The 22,651-nt window shown below is 40.0% G+C and overlaps 1 protein-coding gene across 4 annotated transcripts in view; it reads left to right on the forward strand.

The window, feature by feature from the left end:
• The window catches only part of DOCK4 (dedicator of cytokinesis 4), a 474,663-nt gene that overhangs the window by 344,627 nt on the left and 107,385 nt on the right, over positions 1–22,651 (forward strand). For all 4 annotated transcript variants that reach the window (XM_045166403.1, XM_045166401.1, XM_045166404.1 and 1 more), the window contains exons 25-26: positions 338–472; positions 10,558–10,656. In XM_045166403.1, coding sequence (XP_045022338.1) covers positions 338–472; positions 10,558–10,656 — 234 coding nt within the window. The remainder of the gene's footprint in view (positions 1–337; positions 473–10,557; positions 10,657–22,651) is intronic.

Consider the following 22,651-nt stretch of genomic DNA (forward strand, 5'->3'; position numbering starts at 1 on the left):
CAAGAGGGATGTTTAGTGAACTGTCAGGCCCAGAGAGGCAAACTTAACTCACAGAGAGACACACACCATGTTAGTGGCATAGCTGATATTCCGAATTAGTTTGGGGTATGTTCCAGACCATCACCCCACCTTTTTACTTGCATCCCAGGTTCCCACTGCACTGCGGAGTCACATACTCTTGGGTAAGGTGTTAACATCTCTGTGCCTTTTGTTTTCTGTGAAAGGTCATTCACATAGATAAATTAGGGGAGGTCCAGGACTGACGAGCTCAAGTCCTTTGTTAGGACTCTTGTTTTAGGCCACAATTTCCTGAGCACATTATTTCTTTTTCCTTTAGGAAAAATCTGTGCTGGAGGAAATAGATGTGATAGTGGCCAGCCTGCTGGACATCCTGCTGAGAACCATCTTGGAGATCACCAGTCGTCCGCAGCCATCTGGCTCCACCATGAGGCTTCAGTTCCAGGATGTCACGGTAAGGCCATGGCGTAAAACTGCAGAGTTGTGGTTGTTAAAGCCTCAGTTGCTTTGAGGGTGGGTTGCTGTAAGAATCTGGGGAATCTGAATTTGGGAGATGATCTGTGTTCATTTCAAATGTATGTAAGTTTACCTTCGTTTTACCAGGGGATGGGAATAAGATGCATATTTGTTAAAAGATCTTGGATTAAGATTTTTCTAATTGCAGAAAGCCCAAATTGGCCCAGTTTTTTTTTTTCCCCCATTTTGCCCAATTCAAGTTAATCTGTGGCTCTTTATCCTCAGTCTCCTTGATAACTATCCATTCTCTTTTCACTCATCAAATTGCTTGAGAAAGTTAGAACAGTGAAACAGACCAATAGCAGTCAAGGGTCCTAAGTTTTGATTGTGAATTTTTTGCTATGGCTAGTAAGGATCTTAATTTGGTGGCAGGTTGGTGGGGGAGTTCAGTTTCCTCAGCTATAAATTGTGGAAGTTTGACTTGGTGATTTTGAGATATCTTCAAGCTCCACTATTTTATGGATCTAATGTAACATGAGTTATAAATATTAAGCCATAATTTATGTGATAGTTTATTTGTATATATATTTATATGTGTGTGTGTAGAGAGAGAGATATATAGGTGGATGGATGGGTACATAAATTTTCACATTTGAAACTCACATTCAGTTGACCAGTGTGGGCTTTTTTTTTTTAAGGTCTGATTCAGAACATTCTTCTAAACACCACTTGCAGAAATGGGAGTGGATGCTATAGTTTTCATGGTTATTAACCAAAATGACGGCCTTTTGCTATTATTTTTACAAATCGTGCACTTAGAACCACTATCATAAAATGTTTGCCTAACTCCTGATGAAGATAATATTTTTTTCTTTTACTTAAAGAAATAGAGGGTTTCCCAGGTGTCTCAGTAGTAAAAACCCCACCTGGCAATCCAGGAGGTGCAGGTTCAATTCCTGGGTCAGGAAGATCCCCTGGAGGAGGAAACAGCAACCCACTGCAGTATTCTTATCTGGGAAGTCCCATGGACAGAGTGGGGTACAGACCATGGTGTCGCAAAAGAGTTGGGCAGGACTTAGGGACTAAACAACAAACAACAAAAAAGAAAGCCCACCCTGGCTGTCCTGCCAGGGTTGAATGCCTTAAGGATGGCCATCTTGTATGGCATTTTATTTTCTCTGCTTTCAGAGCTGAGATTTACCTTGTTCTTCCTGCCAAGCTCTGGGTTTGGAAAGTAAAGTTACTCAATTTCTTTTAACAAACAAAGGTTAAAGATTGTATGAAAAAACTTCCTAATATATGTAATAGTTGTACTACCTCATTAAAGAAAAGAAGAGCAAGCTATTAATTTCTCATGATCTGGTGGAATTTCATGTGTAAAATGCCACCTACCTCATAGGGTCAGCTTTGTATATTTGGCAACTCTTTGGTCCATGGTAAATGCTCAAAATATGTTGTTTTTTCTTAAAACCACTGGAGATCATTGTGGGTTTGAAAGTTTGCGGGAGTTTGTTTTGAATTTTTTTGTTCTGTCTTCTCATGTTTTTTTGAAATTTTTATTTTGTGATAATTTGAGTCACATGCAATTGTGAAAAATAATACAGATATTCCATGTACCTTTTTTCCAGTTTCCCTAATAGTAACATCTTTCAGAACTATAGCACAGTATCACAACTAGGATATCGACAGTAATGCAGTCAAGATGCAGAAGATTCCACCACCCCAAGAATCCCCTATCTTGCCCTTTTATAGCCAAACTCAATTCTCTCCCATCTTCACCTCCTCCTTAAGCCTGTCAACCACAAAATTTGTTCTCCTTTTCTTGTTACTTTGTCATTTTAAGAATGCTGTACTTGAGTCACTTTGCTGTACAACAGAGAATTGGTACAACATTATAAATAGACTATGATTTTTAAAAAAATTTTAAAAAGAATGTAATACAAGTAGAACCATACAGTACATAACTTTTGTGATTGGCTTTTTTTTTTTTTTTTAACTCAGCTTAATCCTCTAGAAATTCATCCAGGTCAATGTGTATGTGTATATATACATATATATAAATCTATATATCTGTTCCTTTTTCTTACTCAGTCATTTTCATGGTGTGGATGTGCTATAGATATGCTATACCAGAAGCCATCATGGTTGTTTCCAGAATTTGGCTGTTACTAACAAAGCTACTATAGACATTTGCATGCAAGTTTTTATGTAAGCATACTTCTTCATCTCTCTAGGATAAATACTCCCAGGAGTATGGTTGCTGGATTGTATGGTAGTAGCCTATTTTGGTGTTTAATAAATGGCCTTACCTATTTCCATAATGGGTGTATAACTTCACATTCTCATATATGCAGTGTATCATGAATGACCCAATTTCTCAGAACCTCATAAGCATTTAGTGTTGTCACTTTGGGGAGTGGGGAAGGATGGGGACACTCTGATAGGTGGGTAGTGGTATCTTATCGTGGTTTTGACTTGCATTTCCCTAGTGATTAATGAGGCCAAACATCTTTTCACATACTTTTTGCCATCTATATATTGCTTTCAGTGGAATGTCTTTTTATGTCTTTTCTCCTTTTTCTAATTGGATTGCTGTCCTTGGTTGAATATGTCATTTACAAATATTTTATCCCACTGTGTAGCTTGTTTTTTCATCGTTTTAACAGGGTCTTTTTGTTGTAGAGCAAAAGTTTTTAATTTTGATGAAGTCCAGTTTATCAGTTTTTCCTTTGATGGATCATGCTTTTGATGTCAAGTTTAAGAACTCTTTTTGTCTAGCCCTATATTCTGAAGGTTATCTCCTAGGTTTTTTTTCTCTTTTGCTAAAAGTATTATAGTTTTATATGTCACATTAAACTCTGTGAACCATTTTGAGTTGATTTTTATATTCATTGTGTCAGATAATTTTAACATCTCTATTATCTCAGTGTTGACATCTCTTGTCGTTTTTCATTCAGTTTGAGATCTTCTTGGGTTTTTGTATGATGAGTGATCTTCAGTTGAAATCTGGACATTTTTGTATTATAAGACTCTGGATCTTATTTAAACCTTCTGTTTCACATGGCTTTATGTGACACTACTTAGCAAGGAAAGGGTTAGGATGCCAACTCACGATGGGCAGTTGGAGGCAGAAATCCAGGCTCCTTACCTTGGCTTCACTGACACAGATGAGTGGTCATGAAAATACCTGCCCCCTATTTGACTCTTCGTTCTGGAGACAGATGTTGGGGTATCCCATCACAGCCTTGTAAAGAGGGAAATCTGGACTCCCCATTTGGCTCTTGCAGGTTTGAAAACAGCCAGATTTTTGTGATGTTGAGCTACAGGAGAAGTGACTGCTAAAAGTTTTGTCTTGTTAAACTTACCCTTTCCTGGTGCTTTGGCTTAAGAGAGCAAGCTTTCTGGGAGATGCCGAGCAGAGGCGAGGGTAGCGGGGGTAGTTAGGGAGATTGTTGCAATTACTGTTATTTCAAGGAGGCCAGCTTCTTCAACTCCAGGAGCAGGATATAGGAGGCAAAAAGAAAACCCAGAGAACGCAGCACCCTGTCCTTTCTTGGGTCTGAGGTCTCTAGCAGGCCTGTTCTCTTTCCACTTTCCAGAGTCATCTTGTTTGTTTTATATATAATGGAGGGGTTTTTGTTGTACTTGGCAGATGGAATTGGAAAAAGCATATATACTCCAACTTCCCCAAAGCAGAAGAAAGTCTCCTTCGTTTTGGTTTTGCTGGTGACATTTCAACTGCTTCCTGGCAATACAACTCCAACACAGTCCTAAAATTATAATAGCCGAGCAAACAAAATCACAGGAAATGCTCCATGTGGTCAAAGACTGCCCAAGATCAAAAGCTAAAACTCTTTGTCAAACTGCTTTGTATCTATCAACAGGGTTGAAGCTGTCAAATTTTTCTGGGCCATGCATGACCTGTAGGTCTTCACAGCGTAATGCTGTAGTTTAGTTGCTCAGTTGTTTCTGACTCTTTGCAACCCCTTGGACTGTAGCCCTCTAGGCTCCTTTGTGCATAGGATTTCCCCAGAAAGAATACTGGAGTGGGTTGCCATTTCCTCCTCCAGGGGATCTTCCCCACCCAGGGATCGAACCTGTGTCTCCTCCTTGGCAGGTGCATTCTTTACCACTGAGTCACCTGAGAACTCCTCACAGTATAATAATCAGTGCAAATTAAGAGACTTGAGAAAGCAGTGAGTGATGCTCATGGGTGGGTTTGGGCAGACAGGGGGTTTGTCCGGTTTGCTACAATTTTAGGAAAATCACATAAAGTGAAACCCTTCCCACCATAGCTGTTTTGTGGCCCTTGCCATGTACCAAACCAAACTCTGGGTATATGGGATGAAGTTTGCAAGGAATATGCATTTAAATAGTTTGGTATCTTGGATTTATAGATTTTATGCTTCAAGATAGTTTTTTTTTTTTTTTTTTTTTTGAATCCCCAAGCAGACCTGGTCTGAATCCTACTCTGCCCTTTGATTAGCTGTGCATGCTCTGGGCAAACTTCTGTTTAATTGCCTTTAAAATAGAGAAAGTAATTGTACTTATCTCAACGTGAGTTTGAGGGTTTCATCAAATCTATAGAAGTGTTTAAGCACTATCAGTACATTTTAGCCATTAGTAATTGTAGTAGCAACACCAGTCCCTAATATTATTATTATTGTAGAAGTAATACCTATGTTGTTGTTGTTATTGAATGAATCAAGTTCGGCTGCTTCCCGTTTACAAGATCAATTACACATTCACAAATGGTAGAAAAGAAAGATGCCTTTAATCAAAATGCCAGCCATCTGGGGAGATGGTGAACTCAGCATTCCCCAAAACCACCTCCAAAGATTCTGCTCAGCAACAAAAGCTTTTAAAAGAAACAAGGAAGTAACCTCAGTTCATCATGGAGATAGGGTGTCAGAATCACCACCATTCTTCAACTGTGTGCAGACTTGTCCAACCCTTGTGATCGTCCTCTAGATGTTATCTTGTTCATACAGTTTGATCACACATTTTGTTCAGATTACTGAAGGGAAAGCTAGAGAAGAGATATGGTCATTTGTTCATTACTTATTCTTCATTTCTACTTCTTTGATCTACAGAAAGAATGGACAAGTTAGGCAAAGTATTGTGTGATTAAAAGATTTGAAAGCTGTATTGGGCTGGGGATGAGTAGAACATGAGGGTGCCTGGTTTAAAAGTTAGTTATAGTGTATCTCTGCTAAAGTGACAAGGAAAAGGGGCTTCCTGCTGAAGGCAGTTTCCTTTAAGCGCTGCTTTATTGTTGTTTATTATTGCTGTTTAGTTGCTAAGTCGTGTCCAACTCATGACCCAATGGACTGTAGCCCTCCAGGTCCTCTGTCCTTGGGATTTCCCAGGCAAGAATACCGTAATGGGTTGCTGTTTCCTTCTCCAGGGGATTTTCCTGGCCCAGGGATTGAATCTGCATCTACTGCATGGGCAGGCAGATTTTTACTGCTGAGCCACCAGGAAAGCCCCTAAAAGAGCTACTTACTTTTTAACTAATTCTAAGGTGAGAAATAGGTTCTGATCATTGGCAAGGTTATTTCTCTGGGCACTGAAGTCCTAATTTCTTCCTCTTTCTGAATTAGAGAACAGGCTCTCTGAATAGGGAGTTTTTCCATGGCAGTCCTACCCTGAGCACCTTTCTGTCTTTACATAAAAAGTGCCCACTATAAGCGGACATGCTGTGGGTAAAAGCCGGGCCACCGTGTGTCATGGTGACGTGTTTCAGCTCTCTGTCAGTGCCACATCTGTCACCCTGTCTCCTGGTAACACCAACAGGGCGACTGGCTTCCACTCCTGTCACAATTCCAGATAACAGTAGCCTTATTTTTACCACCTAAATGGGTTGTACTTCTTGTTCTTCTACCAACTGCTGTTTAAGCTTTAAAATACTCTCACTAGTTGAGGGGAGTTGGGGGAGGGCAGAGCACCATTGTAATCAGTTCCTTTCAAACGTCTCATTGTACATGGAAGCAGATTTTATAAAGAGGCATATATGGCCATGTGTTCACCCCCGCATCTATTGGACTCCAGAGTTCCTTCCAGTTGGTAAAGGCATCTGTGTACATAGTTCTGTTCAGCACCATTCATAGTGAGTGTGACTCAGTTCAGCAGGAGCCATGTCTAAGGCATAGCTCTACATTTGTCTAAAGTTTTTGTGTGCTATGGACTGTGTTTGAGGGAAGAAGAAGACAGAATTCTATAAGGCGAATTCTGGGGGAAATTTGGGTATATATAATGGAAGGTTTCTTGAAGACCTTATAGCCATCTACTAACCGTATTCCCAGGTATTAGTGGAAATGGCCATTATACTCAATCTAGTTGTAATATGCATGCAACCTCTGTGGCGTGGAGTTCTTGCTAAAGGTGATTTTTACTTAAATTCCAACATTAATATGAATTGAACCTTGGCCGACAGTAATTTTTTATTTTTAACAAATTATGAGTCTACAGCTTTCATGCAGACACTTAAAGTCTTTTAAAATTACAGGTGAAAAATATGTCAGTGAAATATTGGACATCTCTGCCTTTTAACAGGGTTAAATGTTCCTAAACTGATGAAGTGAATAAATAAAATGACATTGTAAGGTAGATATTGGAATTGACAACATGTCTTAAATGTGCCAGGATGAGAGATTAGCATGACAAGTTGTTTGCATTGGGCCTAAACCAGATGTGACAGAGATAAATAGTCAATAATACAGATTCAGAGAGAGATTCTCTTAGTACAGTGACTGTAAAGATTTAATGAAAATCTTCTCATTTTTGAGTAATTTTTATGATTTACTAAAATCATTAAAAATAATGTCACTTAAGATATATCACTATTCATAGACAGAATGTATGTTGAAATAAATAGTCTAAGAATGTTAATCTCATAGATACATTGGAGATAGTGTGGTTAAGGTGTAGAAAAACCGAAAATGAAAAACTGAATGAAAAATAGATTTGTGTTTTCAAAAATTGAATGAAAAATAGATTTGTGTTTTCAGGTTGAGACATAAAAGCAGCTAAAAAGTGCAGACATTAACAAAGTAATATATTGAGCTTAGAGAGTATTTCTGCTAGCCCATACTGGTGAGCTCTTAAATATTTGTCCTAAAAAATGTGTAGAAATATTAATTTGTCATATCTGTGTGTTGCAAATTATTATACACATGCAAGGAGTCAACTTGCATCTCTTGATACTGTGTGTGTGTGCGTGTGTGCGCGCATGCACACGTGTGTGTGTGTGTGCATGCACTCAGTCTCTCAGTCATGTCTGACTCTTGCAAGCCAGTGGTCTATAGTCCACTAGGCTCCTCCATCCATGGAATTTTCCAGTTAAGAATACTGGAGTGGGTTGCCATATCCTCCTCCAGGGGATCTTCCCAACCCAGGGATTAAACTGCATCTCTTGCATCACCTGCATTGGCAGGTGGATTCTTTACCACTAACATGGCCGTAAAGTAGCATCCTTGGGCCTCCCATAGCCTGGTGGCTTTGACTGTCTTGACTTAGCTACTGCTATTGGTAAATCCCACTTCTCTGAGCTTTTAGTCTCAAGTTGTACATATGAGTCTATAATATTTTCCCATGAAAACTCAAATAATCCAATTCCCAATTAAACTGCATTTCTCTAAATCCACATTCACTTACCACTGGTTACCTCTCTTATTGTGCTTATACTGTTTTAAATGTACTTCAGTTAAGTTCAGTTCAGTTGTGCAGTCGTGTCCGACTCTTTGAGACCCCATGAATCGCAGCACACCAGGCCTCCCTGTCCATCACCAACTCCCGGAGTTTACTCAAACTCATGTCCATCGAGTCGGTGATGCCATCCAGCCATTTCATCCTCTGTCATCCCCTTCTCCTCCCACCTTCAATCTTTCCCAGCTTCAGGGTCTTTTCTAATGAGTTAGTTCTTCATATCAGGTGGACAAAGCATTGGAATTTCAGCTTTAGCATCAGTCCTTCCAAAGAACACCCAGGACTGATCTCCTTTGGGATGGACTGGTTGTATCTTCTTGCCGTCCAAGGGACTCTCAAGAGTCTTCTCCAACACTACAGTTCAAAAGCATCAATTGTTTGGTGCTCAGCTTTCTTCACAGTCCAACTCTCACATCCATACATGACCACTGGAAAAACCATAGCCTTGACTAGACGGACCTTTGTTGGCAAAGTAATGTCTCTGCTTTTGAATATTCTATCTAGGTTGGTCATAACTTTCCTTCCAAGGAGTAAGCGTCTTTTAATTTCATGGCCGCAATCACCATCTGCAGTGATTTGGGAGCCCCCCAAAAAAAAGTCTGACACTGTTTCCACTCTTTCCCCATCTATTTGCCATGAAGTGATGGGACCAGATGCCATGATCTTCATTTTCTGAATGTTGAGCTTTAAGCCAACTTTTTCACTCTCCTCTTTCACTTTCATCAAGAGGCTTATGAGTTCCTCTTCACTTTCTGCCATAAGGGTGGTGTCATCTGCATATCTGAGGTTATTGATATTTCTCCCGGCAGTCTTGATTCCAGCTTGTGCTTCTTCCAGCCCTGTGTTTCTCATGATGTACTCTGCATACAAGTTAAATAAGCAGGGTGACAATATACAGCCTTGACTTACTCCTTTTCCTATTGTACTTAAAAGTAGGTAAATTCTTTGCTGAGCAAAAGTTTCATTGAAAACCAATATTTTAAGTTAGAAATGCGTCAGCAATAATGATTTTGTGTGTGTGTATGTGTGCTCAGACACTCAGTTGTGTCTGACTCTTTGTGACCCCATGGACTGAAGCCCTCTGATCTCCTCTGCCCATTGGATTTTCCAGGCAAGAGTGCTGGAGTGTGTTGCCATTTCCTTCTCCAGTGGATCTTCCTAACCAAGGGATCTAACCCACCCACATCTCCTGTGTCTCCTGCTTTGGTGGGCAGATTCTTTTCCCTCTGAGTCACCAGGAAAGCCTGATAACAATTTTATAACTCCTCAAATCTATGGATGCTATACATTTTTTTTCCTTTTCATTATTAATTTTTAAGATTTGGATTTTATAGGAGTCAGTTGCATAGCACCCAAGCACAAAAGAATCACAATTAACTTTAACTGTTCTTAGACTTGTGGTTGATGAGGGAAGTGGGGGTAAAAGGGGGGGGGATGGATTGGGAATTTGGGGTTAGTGGGTACAAACTAGTATATACAGGATGGAAAAACAAATTGTCCTCCTGTATAGCACAGTGGTCTATCTTCAATATCCTGTGATAAGCCATAATGGAAAATAATATGAAAAAGGGCATATATAACAATCACTTTGCTGTACAACAGAAGTTAATACATTGTAAATCAACTATATTTCAATAAAATTTTTAAAAATTAACTGGTCTTAAAAGGAGATTGAAACCAACATTATGCAGTGTATGGCTTTCTCTACACCCAGCAAGTTAGCTGATAGGCCCTCTAAAGAGCTGGAGAAGATCATAGGAGTTCAAATATTGAGCAGGAAGTTATAGGAAGAGCTTGGAGTATAAAAAGCTGGAAATAACTCCAATTCTGCCAATTTCTTTTTAGCCCACCAAACCTATATTTTACTTTCTTTCAATTAGTATTCCCTGTGCTGTACAGCAGAAATTAACACAACATTGTAATCAACTATACTTCAATTAAAAAAAAGAAAGAGAAATTAGTATTATATTCCCTACCTTATAGCACTGATTAAGAGGCTTAAATGATACAATGAACCAAGGCACAGTAAATGCTTAATAAATAGTCAGAGGCCTCATTGCCTCACCTTCTTTAAGTGTATGTAGTTACTGCCCTACTGAAAAGCTTCCACCTAAGTTAAACACACACACACACACTCTCTCTCTCTAAATTATAAAATGCTTGTGTACCAAGTAAATGATCATCATCACAGGGAGAAATTTTGACTGTAATATCATGGTTAATTTAGATTAAGACAATATCATGGGGTAAATTTGGATCATAGTGGGTTTTTTTCTTTAAGTGTTCTATTTGAGAGCACTTTGAGAGTTGAAAGTAAGTTGTTGATGTTGTTTTATGTCTTGCTAAAAAAATATGCTTGATCTTTTTTTTCATTAGGGGGAGTTTGTTGCTTGTCTCCTGTCCCTATTACGGCAAATGACAGATAGACATTATCAGCAGCTTCTTGATAGTTTCAATACAAAAGAAGAACTAAGGGTAAGTGACATTATACGGTGTTCTTTAGTATGTCTTTTTAGTTTCTCTTTTTCTTATTTATCATCATTCAGATAATTTTTTGACCATTGCTTTATCTGATTCCATTAAATTCTGTTTATCAGATTTATCCACAGATTTGCTCTTCTGTAAATTGACTCTTTAAGATTTCTGTACCCAAGCCAAGAAATTAACTCTTATTTTGGATAAGCATATAAGGTTTGAAACACCTATCATCAAAGTCCAATAAAGTAACCTAGAAATAGAGTAGCAAAACTAATGAGACAAAATCAAATAGACTGTCTAGTAGTGGTAATGTTGCCTTAATAGAAAATAAAGGAGGATATATTATCTTAATAGAAATAACCTTAATATAAAATAAGGGAGAATGTATTTTAGCTGATTTCATCCTGCTAAAGCCACAGTGAGAAATTCTGGCTACGACATTCTGACTAGGGAGGCAGAGTTTATATTTGATATTCTCTATAGGCTGTAGTCTAATCACTATGCTATGCTACTCTGACAGCCTAACATTAAATAGGAAATATTGATGTCTGGTTTGTAAAAGTCTGATCTTTGCTAAGATTTAGGGAACCTTAATGCTTCCTTCCTTTAAGGCTTCCTGGTGTGCTGCAGTCCATGGGGTCACAAAGAGTTGTATACAGATGGCAACTAAACAACAACAATGCTTCCTTTGTTCACTAAAATCTTAGAAGTTGATTGTCCTCAGTCATAGGAATGATCTGTCATTAATTATGTTTATTTCTCTACCATTGCTTCAGTTTCCAGACAGCTTTATACATACACCATCAAAATGGAAGGGTTTCTCTAGTGCTGGTGAAACCACCCTCCTTCTCAGATGGGACTTGAACCCACAATCTTTGACTTAGGAGGGGACTCAAAACCCGTCTTTCCTATTGAAACTGCTCACCTTCTCACCTGAACTTACTGAAGCTCAGGTTCTTTTGTTTTGTCACAGAAAGAATTCAGCAAGAGGCAAAGTGATAGGCAAACAGTGAGTTCATTAGCATAAGACGCTTGTGAAAGATACAAGTGGGCCAGCAAGAGTGCAACCCCGAGAACAAAGAGGGCTCATTTTTTGTAATCAAAGAAAAAGTGGGGAAAAGACTACCTTCTTCCTCATTTGGGGGTAGATATAAAGGTTTTACATCATCAGTTCTGCCTTTGAACCCCGTGTGGTCTGAGACTGTCATGGCACTGTTTAAGTCACATGTAGATTAGCAAAAGGGTGTTGCTGCTGCTGCTGCTAAGTCTCTTCAGTCATGTCCGACTCTGTGTGACCCCATAGATGGCAGCCCACCAGGCTCCACTGTCCCTGGGATTCTCCAGGCAAGAACACTGAAGTGGGTTGCCATTTCCTTCTCCAATGCAGGAAAGTGAAAAGTGAAAGTGAAGCCACTCAGTCGTGTCCGACTCACAGCGACCCCAGGGACTGCAGCCTACCAGGCTCCTCAGTCCATGGTATTTTCCAGGCAAGAGTACTGGAGTGGGTTGTCATTGCCTTCTCCAGCAAAAGGGTGTTAACATATACTAAAATATAGTAATTCATCTCAGATTTTGGTATAATATCCTCTTTCAAATAGTTTCTTTCCCCTTTTACCTGTATTCCTGTCTTGACTACATACAGAAATGCTGCTCTTCAAAGACCATTAACTTCCTGACTTCGTGTAACATATCTATTGTCTTGTGTTTTAACTATCACGACTTGTTCACAAGTCGAGTGTGTCTTTCACTTGAATGCACCTGATCTTCCTTAAAGGTGGTACAGATTGTTGCTAGGTTACTGTCTTTTTTTGAGTGAGTAGCCTATAACAGTCTCACAAACCCTCTTAAAATTCTGTTTGTCTTTAATCCTCTAGTGAGATTCCCAAGCTATTTAATTTCCCTCCTCTGTCTCTATCACTGAGGGATGAAAAATTATAAGACAGTGGATATAGTTACACTGTAAGAATTCCATGATTAAAAGCCTTCGTGGTGTCAATGGATAGGGAAAAAGTGGAAGCAGTGTCAGAGTTCATATTTTGGGGCACCAGAATCACTGCAGATAGGGACTGCAGCCATGAAATTAAAAGATGCTTGCTCCTTGGAAGAAAAACTATGGCAAACCTAGACAGTGTATTAAAGAATAGAGAGATCACTGCCGACAAAGGTCCATATAGTCAAAGCTATGGTTTTTCCAGTAGTCATGTATAGATGTGAAAGTTGGACCATAAAAAAGACTGAGCGCTGAAGAATTGATGCTTCTGAACTGTGGTGCTGGAGAAGACTCTTGAGAGTCCCTTGGACAGCAGGGAGATCAAACCAGTGAATCCTAAAGGAAATCAGTCCTGAATACTCATTGGAAGGACTGGTGCTGAAGTTGAAGCTTCAAAACTTTGGCCACCTGATGCAAAGAGCCGACTCATTGTAAAAGACCCCGATGCTAGGAAAGATTGAGGGCAAGAGGAGAAGGATGCAATAGAGGATGAGATGAATGGATGGTATCACTGATTCATTGAACATGAGTTTGAGCAAACTCAGTGAAGAACAGGGAAGTGTGACGTGCTGCAGTCCATGGGGTCACAGATAGTTGGACATGACTTAGTGACTGAACAATGGTGTCTTAGAGCAATATTTATAGTTTCAATATAGACAGTGCATAAGGATCACTTCTGTTTGACTTTTAAAAGTTGTATGATCTCAGATGAATTTTTCAGTTACCTTGGATCAGTTTACAAGCTGAGTCATATGAAACAAAGAATAGATTTGGGCAGGTATAATCTATTTGACAGTTGATTAGCATATGTCCAAGCCTGAAAATATCATGTTTTTCATGCTTGTATTAATATTTAATCTTGAGGTTATAATTTAAAATGGATAGATGGATCTTAGAGCTTATCTACTCTACATACAGAAATCCATGTGATTAAAAAGGAAAATAATTGTGCAGTTATGAACTATCATCACAAGTTGAATATTTAACACAGCTGAGGAATCACTAGGTTTTACAAAGTTTATAACTTCGTATTTCAAAATTCACATAGGAAAAGATTATGTATTTTCACAGAGCCTAGGAATTAAAAAAAAAAGTGGAAAAGCATAAGCCAAAAATGAATTGTTTAATCTAGGTATTGAGTTTTATGCTTTAATATTCATGATAACAATAATAAAGCAAATGAAAATAATGAGTGGAATGTTTCATGTGACTTTTCCTTCGGTCAGCCACATACTTTTTCACAAGACAAATGTCCCTCTTCAAAATAGTTGGCCCTAAAAACAAAACAAAACTGGACTCTAATATCAGGAAAATTAATTACTGATATTACTTCATCTGTCCTTTAGGAAATATAGATTGAGCAATTCAGGCATACCAAATGCTATCAGTGTTGTTATGTAACCAGCAATAAAAAGGCCAGTTCCTGCTGGGGGTGGAATCAAACAGGTAATGGCAGTGACATAGGCAAATGAGAGTGGTGAAGACATAGAGTTAACACACAGTGCTTCGGAGCATCTAGGAATTGCAGCCAGCCCAAACTCAAGGCTAGAGGAAAACTTGCCAAAGGAAGTCTTGGCTGAAAACTGAGTAGGAGTGCGCTGGCCATGTTTGGCTAAGACATTCAGCTCTCTCAACTATGTTGTTGCTCAGTGGCGAAGCTGTGTCTGACTCTTTGTGACCCAATGGGCTGCAGCACACCAGGCTCCTCTGTCCTTCACTCTCTCCTGGAGTTTGCTCAGATTCATGTCCATTGAGTTGGTGATGCCTATCTAAGCATCTCATCCTCTGCCACCCCCTTCTTTCAGCTGTAATGTTACCCAGATATCCTGATATACCACATCTGCCATTCTACCATTATTAATAGTTACTAGCATCTGGAATATTTTTGTTTATATATATCCCAACTCCTAGCTACTAGGTTATATAAGCTTCTTGATGTCTGAAACTATTGCTGATTCACTGCTGTGTCCTCAAGCTCAGAACTTGCCTAACACATTGTCGGTATTCAGGCAGCATCTGTGAATTGATGGACTGACTGTGAAGTTTAGAAGAGAGTTGTAAAACATAAGCCTCTCTGAATATATATAGACTTTATTATGAAGACATTGGAAAACTATGGAGGGTTTTAAAAAGGGACAGACGTGGTCACATTTATATTAAGAAAAACCAATCTGGATGCACTATGGAATTATTGGATATTTGGTAAACTTGATGAGCATTTTCAATGCATTGGTAAGAGTGGAAAGCCAAAGTGTCATAGACTGAGGGATTAAAAAAGAAAAAGATGTAGTGGATGTAAACTGTATTTCAAGAGGAGTATAAGGTGTCTACTGAAGGAGAACTTGGGCTATTATAGGAATATTTGTCATGGAGAAAGCTTAAACATGTTGAAATATTAATAATCAGAGCTGGTAGAAAGGGAGACATAAAAATAAAAAGGTGCTAATTCACCAGGGAAAGTCCCTAAGAAAGCAGCAGGAGGGACCCAATTAATCTTACGCCTTGCCCAATGTAAGACTGGAAGGGAAATAACTAGAGTGAAGGCAGGCTGGAGGCATTTATCTTATGAAAGGCTAATTAGTCATCTGGTTTTCATCTGTATTTTAAAAATTCAGATGCCACCTTTTAGCATATACGTTTTTCATGTTCTCAATTTTCTTCAAAGTCAGATATTTATATTCATGCTACTGAAACCTATGTTACAAGACTTTCCAAAGATGATTGCAGTGGTCCACAGTCCCTTAACTAGAGTCCTCATACCACATGTATTGCAGAAATCAGAATGTTTGCTATTCCATAAGATAATGTGGCACATGCACTGTGTAGTATCACCTATAGCATCTCCAGGAGTACTAGCAGTAGCAACTACAGTTTGACCCTTGAACAATGTGCAATTGAAAACCCACATGGAACCTATGGTCAGTCCTCTGTGTATGTGGTTCCTACCTGTGTTTCCTCTGTATCTATAGCTCCACATACACTGATTCAACCAGCTACGATTGTGCAGTATTGGGGTATTTACTATTGAAAAGCTGAAACTCCAACACTTTGGCCACCTGATGCAAAGAACTGACTCATTTGAAAAGACCCTGATGCTGGGAAAGACTGAAGGTGGGAGGAGACGGGGACAACAGAGGATGAGATGGTTGGATGGCATCACCAACTCAATGGACATGAGTTTGAGCAAGTTCTGGGAGTTGGTGATGGACAAGGAAGCCTGGCGTGCTGGAATCTGTGGGCTCGCAAAGAGTCGGACCTGACTGAGCAGCTGCACAGAACTGAATTGAACTGAACTATTGAAAAAAATCTGTATAAGTGAATCTGCACTGCCCAAACCCATAATGTCAAGGGTCCACTGAATAATCAAACACCTCAGTGCTTCTGCAGCTAAACAAAATATTCACTTTAGGTGGAATACATAAAGACCTTCTAAGTAGTTTGGTTTTGCTGCCAAATGGATCCTCAAACCAAAAGTCTTAAGAGGACGGTGGGCTTTGTATTCTCATAAAGGAACTGAGGACCTCAAAAAGCAAACATTTAGTCTCATGGAACTGAATCTTATGGAAACCTGAGCAAACTTTTTTGCCAACTCAATACATACACAGCCCTGTTCTAAGAGGTTGATTAGCACTGACTCATTTAATCCAGAAAAGAACCCCATGAGGTAGGCACTGCTGCTGCTGCTAAGTTGCTTCAGTCGTGTGCGACTCTGTGTGACCCCATGGACTGTAGCCCAGCAGGCTCCTCCATCCATGGGATTTTCCAGGCAAGAGTACTGGAGTGGAGTGCCATTGCCTTCTCCAGTGCATGAAAGTGAAAAGTGAAAGTGAAGTCGCTCAGTCGTGTCCAACTCTTGGCGACCCCATGGACTGCAGCCCACCAGGCTCCTCCATCCATGGGATTTTCCAGGCAAGAGTACTAGAGTGGGGTGCCATTGCCTTCTCCAGTGCATGAAAGTGAAAAGTGAATGTGAAGTCACTCAGTCGTGTCCGACTCTTGGCGACCCCATGGACTGCAGCCCACCAGGCTCCTCCATCCATGGGATTTTCCAGGCAAGAGTACTAGAGTGGGGTGCCATTGCCTTCTCCGAGGCAGGTACTATTATCACTTTATTGTGTCAGTCAGTTGACTCAATAAATGTTTGTTGAGCACCTTGACTAGATGTCTGGGATATCAAGGCTAATAAAACAATCTCTGTTAATGCCTTTATGTTATTAGGGCATCTAAATCACTCAGTTATAAATGTGTGTGAAATGTATTAATATAAACAACAGTGATGATGGCTAATAGTTATGGAGTCCCTCCTTACCTCACCCTCACCCTCACAGCCATGAACCAGATGCAGTGCTAAATTCTTTGCTTGCAGAGTCTCATTTCCTCAACCCCTGCAGTGAAGATTGATACTGTTTCATTCCCAAGAAACTGGGAGGGCTAGGAATTCTATTAATGTCCCAGCTCTTGGCTTAGTCAGCAAAACTCAACTTTCCCCCATACTTTCATAACTCAAAATCTTTGATCTAAAATTGTATAACCTTTTCCTTTATCACCTCTTTAAAAGAAATGAGCTAGTTCTAGTCGTGAATTTCAGGTGTCTGAAAACACCAAAGTAGCAGAGGGAGAGTTTGGGGAGATTTTTTTTTTTTGGTTAGGTTAGAAATTGAATAAATAAGGAATATCAGTAAGGAAAGATAAAGCCTCATTGTTGTTGTTCAGTCTCTAAGTCATGTCCAATTCTTTGCAACCCCATAAACTGTGGCATGCGAGGCTTCTCTATCACTATCTCCCTGAGTTTGCTAAAACTCATGTCTATTGAGTCAATGATGCCATCCCACCATCTTATCCTCTGTTGCCCCTTTCTCCTCTTGCCCTCAATTTTTCCCAGCATCAGGGTCTTTTCCAGTGAGTCTGCTCTTCACATCAGGTGGCCAAAGTATTAGAGCTTCAGCATCAGTCCTTCCAATGAATCTTCAGGACTGATTTCCTTTAGGATTGATGGGTTTGATCTCCTTTCAGTGCAAGGGACTTTCAAGAGTCTTCTCCAACACCACAGTTCAAAACCATCAATTCTTTAGCACTCAGCTTTCTTTACGGTCCAACTCTCACATCCATACATGACTAATGAAAAACCATAGTTTTGACTATACGGACCTTTGTCAACAAAGTGATCTCTCTGCTAACTTTCTAGAGTGATTAATGAAAAATCATAGCTGATACTGGAATTAGACACTGAAAATCCCAATAACCCTACCAGTTAAAAGTATTAAAGCATATATCTTCTTTTCCTTCACACATATGTATTCTAATCCCCAGAGGTAACTACTGTTAACACAGATCAGATCAGATCAGATCAGTCGCTCAGTCGTGTCCACTTTTTGCGACCCCATGAATCGCAGAACGCCAGGCCTCCCTGTCTATCACCAACTCCCGGAGTTCACTCAGACTCACGTCCATCGAGTCAGTGATGCCATCCAGCCATCTCATCCTCTGTCGTCCCCTTCTCCTCCTGCCCCCAATCCCTCCCAGCATCAGAGTCTTTTCCAATGAGTCAACTCTTCGCATGAGGTGGCCAAAGTACTGGAGTTTCAGCTTTAGCATCATTCCTTCCAAAGAAATCCCAAGGCTCATCTCCTTCAGAATGGACTGGTTGGATCTCCTTGCAGTCCAAGGGACTCTCAAGAGTCTTCTCCAACACCATAGTTCAAAAGCATCAATTCTTCGGCGCTCAGCCTTCTTCACAGTCCAACTCTCACAACTGTACATGACCACAGGAAAAACCATAGCCTTGACTAGATGGACCTTTGTTGGCAAAGTAATGTCTCTGCTTTTGAATATGCTATCTAGGTTGGTCATAACTTTCCTTCCAAGGAGTAAGCGTCTTTTAATTTCATGGCTGCAGTCACCATCTGCAGTGATTTTGGAGCCCAGAAAAATAAAGTCTGACAGTGTTTCCACTGTTTCCCCATCTATTTCCCATGAAGTGATGGGACCGGAGGCTATGATCTTCGTTTTCTGAATGTTGAGCTTTAAGCCCACTTTTTCACTCTCCACTTTCACTTTCATCAAGAGGCTTTTGAGTTCCTCTTCACTTTCTGCCATAAGGGTGGTGTCATCTGCATATCTGAGGTGATTGATATTTCTCCCGGCAATCTTGATCCCAGCTTGTGTTTCTTCCAGTCCAGCATTTCTCATGATGTACTCTGCATAGAAGTTAAATAAACAGGGTGACAGTATACAGCCTTGACGAACTCCTTTTCCTATTTGGAACCAGTCTGTTGTTTCATGTCCAGTTCTAACTGTTGCTTCCTGACCTGCATACACATTTCTCAAGAGGCAGATCATGTGGTCTGGTATTCCCATCTCTTTCAGAATTTTCCACAGTTTATTGTGATCCACACAGTCAAACTCTTTGGCATAGTCAATAAAGCAGAAATAGATGCTTTTCTGGAACTCTCTTGCTTTTTCCATGATCCAGCGGATGTTGGCAATTTGATCTCTGGTTCCTCTGCCTTTTCTAAAACCAGCTTGAACATCTGGAAGTTCACGGTTCACATATTGCTGAAGCCTGGCTTGGAGATTTTTGAGCATTATTTTACTAGCGTGTGAGATGAGTGCAATTGTGCAGTAGTGTGAGCATTCTTTGGCATTGCATTTCTTTGGGATTGGAATGAAAACTGACCTTTTCCAGTCCTGTGGCCACTGCTGAGTTTTCCAAATTTGCTGGCATATTGAGTGCAGCACTTTCACAGCATCATCTTTCACGATTTGGAATAGCTCAACTGGAATTCCATCACCTCCACTAGCTTTGTTTGTAGTGATGCTTTCTAAGGCTCACTTGACTTCACATTCCAGGATGTCTGGCTCTAGGTCAGTGATCACACCATCGTGATTATCTGGGTCGTGAAGCTCTTTTTTGTACAGTTCTTCTGTGTATTCTTGCCATCTCTTCTTAATATCTTCTGCTTCTGTTAGGTCCATACCTTTTCTGTCCTTTATCGACATCCTCAGGGTGTATCTTCGTAGACTGTTTTCTTTGCTGCATCCACATGCCTATGGATCATATTATTCATATGGGTTGCACTTCTCTTCACACAATAATGTATCATGGACATTATATAGCCCACTGCATCATTCATTTTTCTGAATATCATTACATAATGTTCCACACTTAATTATTCCCCTTTTGGTGAGCATTCAGTATGTTTATGACTTTTTCCATTAGAAAGAATCCTTCATGGGAATGTAAATTGGAACGCTATTATGGAGAACAGTATAGATTCCTTACAAAACTAAAAACAGAGCTACCATATTGTCCTGTAATCTTAATCCTGGCCATGTATCTAGACAAAATTCTAATTTGAAAAGCTACAATGCACTCCAATTTCATAGCCGCACTATTTACAATAGTCAAGTTATGGAAGCAACCTAAATGTCTATCAATGGAGGAATGCATAAAGTTGTGGTATGTATATACAATGCACACCTGAAACTAACATGACATTGTAAATTAACTACAATAAAAAGATTTAAAAAATGAAATAACTACCTTCTATCAAAAATATACATATGTATATATTAATATAAAGAAGGGATCCTGCCATGTATATCTTAATGTCAATACATAGATCTCCATTGACTTTCACCCTTATTGCTGTAGAATGAATTTCTGGAATTTGAACTGTTGGATCATGGGATATACACATTCTAAATCTTATTTGGTGCTGACAAATTATATACTGAGATTTTCAAATTACTGTTTTGGTTGTTCATTATTTTTTTTTCTTCTTCTTATCAGTTCAAAGAGAGATTTGGCCTAGCCGTTCCCCATGAGTCTGTAAATCAAAATGATTGTTGAAAGTGTGTAGTTCTCAAGTATCTGCTAAGCCTTGCGTGTTTGAACTCCATTCTTGCTTGGAGAGCTTGGGTGTTGGCAGAGTGACTCAGAGTTGCTTCTAGCATCGTGAACAGTAGGCTGTTTCTTCTCCCTGCTCTTCGGGCCCTTGTGTGTGAGTCAAGGTCAGCTGAAGTGTGCAGGAGCGTGGCCCTCGGTGCTGCGCCTCTGTATTGTTTCTTTCCTTCTCTGGAACCTGCCATTATTTTAGAAATGAACAAAAGCAAAAACTAAGCAGTGATTAGAGTTTTTTCCTTCTATAGTCAGTAATGTTATATTATAACCCACCCTTTGTAATACACCCACCTTCTACTGGGGCTAAAGTTTTGTCCATATCCCTGACATTTTATGTATATAGAGGGCAGTAAAACTCCTGTTTTTTGTTGATTATGACTTTTCATATAGAGCTGTGAGGATCTTGCCTTAAGCTTGAGAGTATACATGTTCTGAAAGTTAGATACAGTACTATTATTACCTTTCATTGTCTCCCTTATATTAGCCCACTAGCTTCCAACAGCAGAGAAGGCAGTGGCACCCCACTCCAGTACTCTTGCCTGGAAAGTCCCATGGACGGAGGAGCCTGGTGGGCTGCCGTCCATGGGGTCGTGAAGAGTCGGACACGACTGAGCGACTTCACTTTCACTTTTCACTTTCATGCATTGGAGAAGGAAATGGCAACCCACTCCAGTGTTCCTGCCTGGAGAATCCCAGGGACAGGGGAGCCTGGTGGGCTGCCATCTATGGGGTCGCACAGAGTCGGACATGACTGAAGTGACTTAGCAGCAGCAGCAGCTTCCAACAGTCATATCTGATCAAGTCTCAAGCCATCTATAAAACTCTGAGGCCTTAACATTATCTGCAGGACAAAACCCAGTCTCCTGATCATCTTCCTTATTCTCAATCTTCCTTCCACCCTCACTGTCCTCCATCCCTTCCCAAACACCTTTCATTGCTGTCACTTAAGATTACTGTGATTACTTGTATATTCATCATAAACTGTATAGATAATTTTAAATTCCTGTTTCACCTTCTGCTTTAAATCTGGCTCAGGAGTCATTTAAAAAAAAAATTTAGTTTACAGTGTTCTGGGTCTTCATTGCTGTGTGGGCTTTTTCTCTACTTGCAGTGAGCGGGGCCTCCTCTCCAGCTGCGGTGTGTGGGCTTCTCAGTGCAGTGGCGTCTCTTGTGGAGCACGGGCTCTAGGGCACTGTGGGCTCGGTAGTTGTAGTTCCCGGGTTCTAGAGCATAGGCTGAATAGTTGTAGCTGTGGGGCATGGGCTTAGTTGCTCTGTAGCATGTGGGGTCGTCCCGAATTAGGGATCAAACCCACGTCTCCTGCACTGGCAGGTGATTCTTTACCACTGAGCTACCAGGGAAGCCCCAGATGTCACTTTTTAAAAATGAAGGCTTCACAGACCACAGTCCCTCTCTGTGAGAACATGTACATTTGTTTTCTTGTATTCTTGATGACTGTGAGCTCTCTGAGTGTAAGGACTCTGTGTCCTAAGCATTAAATCTTTATTGAGTGAATCAACCCTCATAATAAATGTCTGATCGCTTCAGAAGCCATCTTTTTCCATGAAGTTATTTCAACTTATAGTCTTTATTTTATTACAAAAAAAATTGTATAGTTCTTGAAGCTTGAGGACCATTTGGAAGTTATTTTTGCATAATCTACTTAGTAAACTGTAAGGATATAAATTTCAATGTGATAATTTTGATTAACACTCTTTAATTGAGTTCAGACCCTGAATCAACGGTGTCACATGTTTGAAATCTGTGGCATATTTTTAAAATAACATTTGGCTATAGTCGAATCATGTTGTTATTGTCCAGGCACTGAGTTGTGTCTAACTCTGTTAGCCCACGGACAGCAGTGCACCAGGCTCCCGTGTCCTTCACTGTCTTCTGGAGAGAAATTACTCAAATTCATTTCCATTGAGTCACTGATGCTATCTAACCATCTTATCCTCTGCCACTCTTTTCTCCTTTTGCCTTCAGTCTTTTCCAGCATCAGGGCTCTTTGCAAGAGCTGGCCAAAGCATTGGAGCTTCAGCCTCAGTCCTTCTAATGAATATTCAGGGTTGATTTCCTTTAGGATTGACTGGTTTGAT

This window comes from Bubalus bubalis, chromosome 8, assembly GCF_019923935.1.
Source record: "Bubalus bubalis isolate 160015118507 breed Murrah chromosome 8, NDDB_SH_1, whole genome shotgun sequence".
Classification (NCBI taxonomy): domain Eukaryota; kingdom Metazoa; phylum Chordata; class Mammalia; order Artiodactyla; family Bovidae; genus Bubalus; species Bubalus bubalis.